This window comes from Asparagus officinalis, chromosome 10 (assembly GCF_001876935.1).
Source record: "Asparagus officinalis chromosome 10, Aspof.V1, whole genome shotgun sequence".
Classification (NCBI taxonomy): Eukaryota; Viridiplantae; Streptophyta; class Magnoliopsida; order Asparagales; family Asparagaceae; genus Asparagus; species Asparagus officinalis.
Window position 1 is genome coordinate 7618267 of NC_033803.1, and position 10888 is coordinate 7629154.

The 10888-nt window shown below is 39.8% G+C and overlaps 2 protein-coding genes across 4 annotated transcripts in view; one reads left to right on the forward strand and one right to left on the reverse strand.

The window, feature by feature from the left end:
* The window catches only part of LOC109826342 (auxin response factor 2-like), a 5909-nt gene extending 4030 nt beyond the window's left edge, over window positions 1-1879 (forward strand). The window contains 4 exon segments of the mRNA XM_020393366.1: window positions 1-290; window positions 1014-1204; window positions 1287-1468; window positions 1567-1879. The exon segment at window positions 1-290 is cut by the window's left edge and continues 4 nt beyond it. Of these exon segments, the coding sequence (XP_020248955.1) occupies window positions 1-290; window positions 1014-1204; window positions 1287-1464 (659 nt within the window). The 3' untranslated portion in view covers window positions 1465-1468; window positions 1567-1879.
* LOC109824940 (aspartokinase 1, chloroplastic-like) overlaps window positions 10619-10888 on the reverse strand; it is a 25722-nt gene continuing 25452 nt past the window's right edge. For all 3 annotated transcript variants that reach the window (XM_020391573.1, XM_020391574.1, XM_020391575.1), the window contains exon 14: window positions 10619-10772. In XM_020391573.1, the coding sequence (XP_020247162.1) occupies window positions 10635-10772 (138 nt within the window). In that variant the 3' untranslated portion in view covers window positions 10619-10634. The remainder of the gene's footprint in view (window positions 10773-10888) is intronic.

Here is a 10888-nt window from a genome sequence, read left to right on the forward strand (position 1 = left end):
TTAAGATTTTTGGGTTTAATCTCAGTGGAAATCAACCAATGTCGGACATGGTAACTGCGCATTCAGTTTCCGCCTACGAGGTGGAGGCATGTAGTGAACAACCAGGAAAATTGCATCATTCATCTGAGGTCTTGGACGCTGGCCAAACATTTGAGCCACCCAAAGGTACCAAGTCGCTGGAGTCTTCTTCAACAGGTAGTGAGCGGGAGAATGGTCTTCAGCCTAGCTCACAGGTTGCTAAAGATATCCCAAGCAAGGCAGTGGGAAGTACGACAAGGAGCTGTACAAAGGTATATATTTAAGCTGTTCTTTTATTTATGTTGTCGTCGTGCATGGAATGAACATTTTAAGTGAGGAAGTTATTGTTTCAAACACAATTAATTGATTCTTGGTTTGAGTAGATCGTCCTAAAACATCTGAAGGATTAGAATTTACAAGCACAATTACTCCTGATCATCCTAAAACATCTGAATGATTAGAATTTACAATTTAGGAGCTTCTCATATGTATGTGCTAAGTGGATGAGAAATGTCTGGTTTTGGATAGTACAATGTGCGAGTAGCAAGTCACTAAGATGCAACATTTTTTGTTCTCTAAATAGGTTCATGATTAGAGAAAGATATGTTGGATGGAAGATCCGTTTAGATGACCCATCATGCACCTAGAAATAGTGCATTGCCATGTCATGTTTTCTGGTCATAACAGTCTTCTTATCATTGATAATAATTGTCAATTATCATCTTTGTAACTATTATTGTTACTATATTTTTAAATATGTGATATCAGTTGTTTTTGGACCAATTCATGACATTGATGTGCTTTGACGTAACAGAGCTTCACATAGAAGTGTTAATTCCATATAATGTTACTATTATAGTTTTGCAACAGTTCTGTATCACGAGAATGATCAAAATATTTATTTGGATCCATCAAAATCTGTCTCAAATCATATTTGTTTTCTTTCACATAATCTTCAACTAAGCTCTAGAGTGGGATGGTTTGTATCTTCGTAGGTACACAAGCAGGGAATTGCTCTAGGGAGATCTGTGGACCTTTCAAGGTTCAATAGCTATGATGAACTCATTGCAGAATTAGATGGAATGTTTGAGTTCAAGGGTGAATTAATGTCGTCCAACAAAAACTGGATGATTGTGTACACCGATAGCGAGGGTGATATGATGCTGGTTGGAGATGACCCATGGCAGTAAGTATCTTTTCAAGTTTGTACATCTGAGAGTTTTATGGATATCTTCCCTGTGTTGACTTGTGTTGTCTTCATTTAACAGAGAATTCTGTAACATGGTTCGAAAGATCAATATTTACACAAAAGAGGAAGTCCAGAAAATGAATCCTGGTACACTGAGCCCAAGAAGCAAAGAAACTTCTTCTGATACAGTTTTCTCTTCTGACAAGGAAATGAAGAGCCCCTTGCCAACTCCAGTTTCCAATTCCGACAAGAGCTAGTGATGTAAGTTGCCAGATGGCGATAAAAATGCATTCATGTTACGATATACTGATACAATTATTGATTATTGGTCTCTTGTTGCGTCTTGTATTGTAATTCAGGTTTCTGAAGTTGTTTAGGATGAAAAAGGTGTATATGGGGAGGCTGCTGCTTTTTTTTTGCATGGCAGAGTTGGGTAAGCTCCCAATCTGCCCTTTTATCGTTTGACTTTAGTATTAGTATAGATCGAGGTGCCATTCATTTGAAAACAGTTCTCCACGTCGTTGGCGACCTCAGTATTAGTAGGTTAGTAGATTTGTAAATGCTCCCGTCGGCTATGTTTTTCTAGCAGGAGGTTAGGGTTTTTTTCTCACGTCGTCAGCCGTGTAAATATATCTGCTCAATATAGTTAGTACGCAGCTTGTTTCTTCTTTGCCTTTGTTGATCCTGTGATTGCTCCCCCTGTCAGCTTTTGGACTTTGCTCTTCCTGCTCTTATCTCTGCTTTTGAGTTTGTTTACTGCTTGGTAGTAGATTAATAATAAATGCTTTCTGTTATATTTTCCTCGTATCAACCATGTAAACAGCGCTGTTCAATGCTACTGCTTATATTATTCTTTTGGAAAGATGGGTTTCTATTTGGAGAAACCTGTGCAAGAGTAGAGGACTCGGTTAATTTTATGGTTGTTTACTTCTCCCCCCAGAGACCGAGCTTGAGTATTCATTGTTGGACTCGAGTTTGGAATCTTCCCACTTAAACTAGCCATGATTTTTTCTGCTGTTTTTAGAGGAGGAGGAAAAGGAGTGGCCTATTCTATAATTGAAATGATTTCTCTTTAAGAGGTAGGGTAGTAAGTTGGCAGCGATGGTCATGAGAAAGACGAGCACTTTGCTGCTGTCACTTTTCGTGGGCTGCATGGATCTTATTAGAGGCTGTGTATGTAGCCCACCCATCAGAAGGCCTAGAGATTTGTAATTATTATGTCAAGGCCTACTTGCCTGGGTTTTTATGGTTCCGAACCCTTTTTTGAATTTTCCCATGCGGTGAATCTGGACTTGTTTGTCCTGGGTTAGGAATCTTGTGGAGGGCTTGACCCGAAGTCTTAACTTTGCTTGAAGAAGGAACAAGCATCATTGAAGTCGTCAGCGCTAGTGTTTGAGGTTTCCAATTGGATGTAGGTAAAGGCTGAAGTGTTTTAGCGGAAATCCTTTCTTGTCTATTGGATTAATGATGCATCAAAAGGATGTCGATTATTACTGTTTAAGGTTTTTTATATTTGACATCTTTTTGGTGCACCATTAATGCAATGAACCAGGATCGACGAATACTTTTAATAGTGCCTTGCGGACTAAGTTTTCGCGGTACCGAGGTTCATGGGTGTTCATTAAAATTTACCCAATCGTTCTCGTACTGTTTCAAAGGAGGGAGAGGTAAAGGGAGTTGCCTTAGCTACAATTGAAAATTGTTTCTTTTAGAAAGTAGGGGGGTAGTGGGCAGCTAGGGTTATGAGAAGAGCAGGCACTTTGCTACCGTCACTGTTTTGGGGTGTGATCTAGAAGCTATGTTATGTATAGCCCACCCACCCACCCCCAAAACCTAGAGTTGCGGAGGCCCACTTTGCTTAGGCTTTTCATGCATCCAGAAGCTCCTTTTGAAATTATCCTACATGGTGAATTCTTGAGCTTGTAGGCTTTGGACCGAGGCTCAGGAGGATGTTGTTATTTATCACGCGGGGGCCTACTTGCCTGGGCTTTTATGTATCCGAGCCCCTTTTGGAAACTTCCCTTTACGGCGAACGACCTGGACTCAGGCTTGAGTTTGGGAATTTATCCCTTTACGGCGAACGACCTGGACTCAGGCTTGAGTTTGGGAATTTATGTAGAGGGCTTGACTGAGTCTACATTGCTCAAGGAGGAAGCATCATCATTGAATATGTTACTGTGGTCCAAGCCTTTGTTAGGGCTTACAACAAGAGGGGAGATATTACGGCCTTTGTGGATTGGAGTTCCTCTGAAGGGGGTGTTTGTTACAGATCCTATAATTTTAGGATATGGATTTCACCGTGGGATTTGAAATCCATAGGTTTTTTTAACATGTGTTGGGATTTCTAAAACTTTGTTTGTTTCATCAATATTTTGGGATTTGGAATACTATAAATAGTAATATTTTGTTTGTTTCAAACTCAAATTGTAGGATTACAAATTTTAGAATTTGGAATCCATAGTTGTAGCAAACAAGTTTTAGGATTACCAAAATAATAATTGGTGAATATAAGAACCTATGGTGAGCTTACCTTTAACAAAAAAACAAATACAATTGTATTCAATTGGGGTAAGCATATCCATTCAAATTTATACTCCAATGGTTATAAACGGTCATAAACTAACCCGAGACAATGTAAATAATAAAATGTAAAAATAAATGATAACATAGAGGCTTAGAAAATGGTTATTTTTTTCAACACATATATAATGAAATTGCATTGTAGATTGCATTCAAATAATGTATTGCTTCATCTAAAATTGCAAAAGCAATCTAGACTGTATTTTTATTAATGAACACCTCCTGTAAACAATGAAATCCCATTGTAGTTGGCATTATCAATATGTGACCAATCATCATAGCTAAATCCAAAAACTCAAAAAACCCACAAGCATGAAAAAACCAGTCTGCAAACAAGCTATCAAAGCAACCAAGCGACCAAGCATGACCCAAACAAAATAATAGGGGAAAACAAAACCTGTCTATACACAAGCAAGCCATCAAATAGGTAACAAACCCGCAAGCAGCTCAGATTAGACTTAAAACCCACAACAAACCAAGGTTGTAAGAAAGCCATCGAAGAATGAGTCTCACTTGAAACAAAAAATGTAATAAACCAAACCTCAGACCAGCTTATATAACCAGCAAGTAAGCAAACAAGCAAGCCATCTATGCAAGAATGAGTCTCACCTGCAAGCAAGCCATCAAAGTATGCAAACAAGCTCATATAACCAGCAAGTAAGCAGCTGCAAGTAAGCTCAGACTAGCTGCAAAAAATGAAATAAAACATGTTCACATACTAGCAAGTTGGACCCAAGAATACAAGCAACTCAGATTGGACTTAAAACTCACAACAAACCAAAGCTGCAAAAAATGACCACATGCAAAAAATGAAACAAAATCCTACTGCTAGCAAAGCAAGCAACTCATATAACCAATGCTGCAAGCAAGCAGCCGCAAACAAGTAAGATGGACCCAAGAATACAAGCAACAACACCCTCATGTAAGCTCAGATCAGCTGTAAAAATTGAAACAAAACCCTCCTGCTACTTAATAGCAACTCATATAACCAAGGCTGCAAGCAAGCAGCCACAAACAACCAAGTTGGACATATGCAAAAATTGTTAACGATATCATCATAGCCGCAAATCCATACGTGACCAATCATCATAGCCGCAAATTAATTTGGACAACCAAGCAAATTTGGAGCAATCAAAATTAACCCAAATCATAATTACAAAACCCTGACACTAATCAAAGCAATTATTTACAGAGAGGGGGTGCGAGATTATACATGCGAGATAGGAGCAAGTCGCCTGAAACCCTAGAATCTAGAATCGACAGAACCCAACACGTAAAAGAGGAGGGCGATGAGAACCCATCGGGAAGAGGAGACGGCGGAAGATTAGAGGCGGGTAAAAGAGGAGGGAAACGGTGACAGGAATGAGGGTTTTGGTTTCGGGAGCTGAGGAAAGGATGAGCTGGATGGGTTTTGTCAGACATCCAACCCATACCCCACATGAACGAGAGGATTTTACAAATCCTAAAAAATATTGGTTTTTTATAATTTGGGGATTCAATATCCCAAAATTGGTTTTGAAACAAACATGGTTTATGGAATACTAAAACTCAAAAAAGCACATTTTTACATCCCAAAACTTGTAATCCACCCTATATCCAAAAAAAAAAAGAAACAAACACCCTCTAAACTACAAAATTGAAACGTTTTGTGTGGTGTTTAGAGTTTTTTTTTTCCAAATATTTCCACTGTTAATAGTCTTGGGGGGAAAAGTACAAGAACTAATCTATCAATTTGCAAACATTTTTGTAGTTTGTTATAATATTCGTTTGACGAGGGAACTTCCCCCACGATCTTTCCATGACTATTAGTAGAGAAGATGGTGGGGGAAGTTCACTCGTCAAACAAAATCATCTCACGAGAGAGGGAACATAAGCAAACGGCAAGCTGAAGAGTTTTCTGAGATTGTTGTTGACGAGAACTCTTAGCGCAAAGTAAGAGGATTTTCACTAACCACACATGATCATCCCAATTAAAAAAAAATTAGTATAAGACAGCACACCCTAGCATTTAGAATTTAATTTAAAATTAGAATTTTCTAAAATTTTCTTCATAAATGTTGGGTACGTACTTTCAGCAATATTTTCCTTCGACGGTTCCCAGTGAATATTGTATTTCAAGTACTTGCCATTAATTTTCTCCTCTGTTCTGCTGAAAGTTGCAATTAACTTTTTAATGGGCTTGAACGAGTTGGAGGCCCAAGACTAAAGATGACAGTGTGCTTGTGACTATGGGCCTAATCCATAAGCTGCGGGCCTCACTCATAACTTCAATTCAAATCCACATTGAATAAATCCAGGAAAAGAGGGACCCATTTAATAAATGGCGAATCCTATTCGAAACAGGGGAACCCTTTTTGGTCTTCTTTATGAAATAGTGAAGCGGTATCTTTTTAGTCTTCTTTATCAATAGCATTTAAATATGGATTGATTCTATACCATTTTAATGAATCCCGTCGCTTCATCAAGACTCCTTAATTATAGTAAAAATTCAGGGTTATAATTTTATAATCTAAGGGGGTGTTTGGTTCATCAAGACTCCTTAATGACATGGCGAGTTATTTGAGAGATTTTCAGTTTGGGGTGGGAGTCTCAGGAGGGGCAGAAACAGTTTTGCATGCGGTTAATAGGTTCGTTGATGTCCACCATGCGGATGACTCGCTCTCCATGCTTTTGGTCGACTTTCGGAATGCATTTAACTTGGTCGACAGGAGTAGTATGTTGCGGGAAGTACGCCTTAAGTGTTCGGCGATCTCTCCTTGGGTGGAATTTCTATATGTGCAGCCCGCTAGGCTGTATTTGGGGGTGGATCACATTTAGTCTGCTCGGGGGATCCAGCAGGGGGACCCGCTAGGGCCTCTGTTGTTCGCACTCACGCTTCACCCGTTGATTCTACGAGTGCAGGAAGAGTGCAAGTTGGATCTTCATGCTTGGTACTTGGACGATGGGTCCTTGATCGGGGATACTTTGGAAATTGCTAAGGCATATAAGGTGATCGAGACTGAAGGCCCAAGACTCGGGTTGGACCTCAATGTAACCAAAACTGAAATATTCTGGCCCTCACCGGATCCTAGAAGTTTACTGGAGGGGCTTTTTCCCTTGAATATCAGTCGGCCTCGTGATGGAGTAAGGCTTTTAGGTGGAGCAGTTAGCATGGATGAGGGGTTTGTTGGTGGGTTAGCAGCAAAGAGGGTGGCAAAGGCGACTCAGTTAATGGAAGCGTTGGACCAGCTTAGGGATCCACAGTGCGAGCTCGTCCTTTTGAGGGCTTGTGCGGGTTTGTCCAAGTTGTATTTCGCCTTAAGGACTTGCCCGCCACAGCTCTTTGGAAAGGCCGCGACTCAGTTTGATATTGCGCTTCGGAGGTCAATTGAGAGCATTGTCACATTCGAAGGCCCAGGCTTCGGGGATCTCCAATGGAAGTTGGCCTCTTTACCTATCAAGGCAGGCGGGTTAGGGGTCTATGCAGCGGCTGATGCCATACAGTTTTCTTTTGTGGCCTCTCGGATTCACTCCATCGAGCTCCAAGACCACATTTTGAGAGGTTGTGGTGAGGTCTCTTTAGGTGAGCATTTTACTACCGCTCGGGCCTCTCTTCAAGCCAAGCTACCTGAGGTTGATCTTCTTCAAATCACCACTAAAGGGTCTGTCCCCCCAAAACCAATGCGTTATTTGGCAGACATCTTTTATGGTGGCGTTTGTAGAGATTTATCGACAGAGTTTGACCTTTCAGAGAGGCAGGTTGCGATTGTTGAGTGCCTGCGGGCAAAGCACGACCAAGATTTCTTGTTGGCCACGCCTATTGAGGGTTTGGGGGCAGCGTATGACTCCGGGGGAATACCAGGTCATCCTTAGGTACAGGTTGTTGGTTCCTTTATTCGTGGAGGGGACAGTGTGTCCAGTTTGTCGTAGGACGCAGATGGATGCTTTTGGAGAGCATGCCATCCATTGTCAGAAGCAGCCGAGGTTCAAGTACAGGCATGACTTAGTCAGAGATGTCTTGTATGATATCCTCCAGAGAGCAGGGATCCCATCAAAGAAGGAAGCGCCGGTCAACTTCCTCACTCCTCCTGGAGAGACTAGATCTACTCTAAGGCCGGCAGACGTTCTTGTCTACAGTTGGAGCGGGGGGAAGCATGCTTGTGTTGATCTTACAGGGGTGTCTCCGTTGGTGGGGTTTGGTAATGGAGAGTTCAAGGTTGGGCATGCAGCGGATAGAGCGGGAGAGGCCAAGGTGGGCAAACATGATCAAGCTTGCAAGGACAACCACCACAGCTTCATCCCGTTCGCTTTCGACACGTTTGGTTTCCTTGCAGCTGATGCGGTGGAGTTCCTCAGGAGGGTTCAGAAATTCGCGAATAAGAATGTGACGACAGCAGGGTCCGCTGAGTATGTGTTTCGTAGGTTAGGTTTTGCAATTCAGAAAGGATTAGCGGTGCAACTTGTTGCCCGCTTGTCATCATCACATGTGTAATATTTTTATATTAGTAATAATAAAAGTTATAGGAAATGTTTTCCACCTAAAATATGATTTCCTTATATTTCTTAAAAAAATTATAGGAAAAGTTTATATGATTTCCTTATATTTCTTAAAAAAATTATAGGAAAAGTTTTGAGAAATCAAAAAGTACCAATTTTTTTATTTTTTGTACTTTGCTTGTTTGGTTCAAAACAAGAAAATAGCTCATAACTTTATAGAAAATAACAAGATTTGGTAGGTTTTTAATTAAATATGGTATGTATCAGATTTCTGGTGATTTCCTCTCATTTTGAGAGGAAATTGCTTTTTTGTAAAATTTGGTAGTTTTTGATATTTTATAGAAAATATTTCTGTAATTTTTTTGTTAAACCAAACAATTTACAGAAATCTCTGGAAAACTTTTAATTACAAATTTGCTATTGTCAGATGTTTTGAGAAAAATTTTCTCAAAAAGTGTGCAACCAAACAGCCCCTAAGCTTGAGAAATTCTCTTCTGCAACTAGGGGTGTGCAACAGTCGGTTCGGTTCGGTTTTTACCAAAATTTAAACAACCGAACCGAACCGCCTATAATTCAAAACCGAACTGAACTGTTGCAAGTCGGTTCGGTACGGTTCGGTTCGGTTTGTTCGGTTCTAACTTCATCAAACTTCTTATCAAATAACAAACTGTGTTAAAGAAAAAAATGATATCAACAAAGTAGGAGATTATGAAGTATTAAATACTGATATAATGATATTATTTTCAACCCATAATGATTCAGAAAATGAGTTTAGGGTTTGAGTCTTTGACTCTTTGGGGAAGGATCGGGTGGGGTTTGAGATCAGAATGGGTAGTATTACACTATATTCGGTCGGTTCGGGTTGAAAAGTTTTCAAACCGACTCGAACCGCCCTGCTCATAAAATCGATTTTTTTGGATAGATTCGGGTCGGTTCGGTCGGTTTTTTCGGTTTGGACCGAACCATGCTCAGCCCTATCTGCAACCCAGATACGCTTTTAACATGTGACTTAATTATCATAAATTGTGCTGTTTCAATCTTTATTCTACACGCTCACTAGAGGTGAGCACGGCTAGGTGCAAACCGATTAAACCGTTCGAGCGGTTCGGTTCGGTTTTAGAAAAACTTCAGTTAGGTTCTAAAATATTTAAAACTAGAATAATCTAAACGATCACTCTTAACATAATTGCCTGAAACTTGTGCTCATTCAAGGTTGAATAGATAATTTATACTAATATTTCTGAGATTTTCTTGCACAAAAACCACCTTTAAATGGGCCACCTTTCAAATTTAATTTATACAGAAACCACTTTTAAAGCGAGTTTTGGTTGCAATCAACAACTTGGATCTATTTTCTAATTAAATTTTGATTGAAATTCCCCAAATGCCCTTTAAAAAATACACCAAAAAGTATGTCAGATTTGGTGAATAATACATGTCACATGTATTTTTAAGGGTATTTTAGAGATTTCAATGGAGATTTCTTCGAAAAGTTGATCAACGTGGTCGATTATAACTAGAAACCTCTTTAAGATAGTTTACGTATAAATTGAACTTGAAATGCAGTTTTTGTATGTTCACCCTGTAGTGGTTTTTGTAAAGGAAATAATGGGTATGAAATGACATCTCATTTTACTAAATAAGCTATTTAAAAATATCCATGTGATGAGACCAACCTTATAAATCACAACAAAAGTGTAGACTTCACCACTCTATCTCTTGGTAGCTCATTTTGTTAAATGAGTCGACACCATATCACCATCATTCCCTTTTGTGAAAAAAACCAATATTATCATGTACCTTAATTGACAAATATTTGATTTTAATTTGTAAAGTTAGTGATTTGATGAGTTTTCTCTTCAATTTGTAAGGGTGATAGTCTTGTCTTTTAGCTAATAAGTTTCTAACTTTATATGTCCAAGCCCAAATCAAACAGGCCACCGTACTAAATCGATTTGACACGGTTCGGTTTGATTTTTGATCCTAGTTCGGTTCGGTTAGATAAGAAATAGTCAAAACCAACCGAATGTTCACCCTAACTCACACAAATCCAATGTTGATTTTGCCGCGCATATACAATCTGGTGGCTATTCCACCGCCAAACCTATACCTAGAACTCAGAGGAGGTACTTTCAACCAAGCCAATCACAGCACAATACAGGCGAGTTCATAAGCTGCTAAGTTAACACTTAACACGTACTCTAGAAAAGAAAAGAATACAGTGGCTTCCAGCCAGAAACCACAAATGGCGGCCGAAACCCACATGAGTTCCACACCATTAGATTACAACCCCCCCCGCCCCCCCCCCCGCTGCCTCTGACAAATCCAATCGCCGACTGTACTGCACCTACAATATGAAAAGATTCGACAATTATGTATGCATGGCAGAGCCATTTACTAAGAGATCAGCCTCTACTTCAGAGAGGAAGCCGTTTTCAAAGAATGCTGAATGGAGAGCTCGGACGCATTTCCTTGCTTCGCTATCGTGAACCACTAATGAAATGTTGACCTGTTGTTAACGAGAGTAAACCGACGCTTATAAGTTCCAAGAGAATAAGGATGGAAAGCCACTTAAATAAATTAGAGTTATTTGCGGATAGACCCCTTGTGGTATTGCTGTCCAGG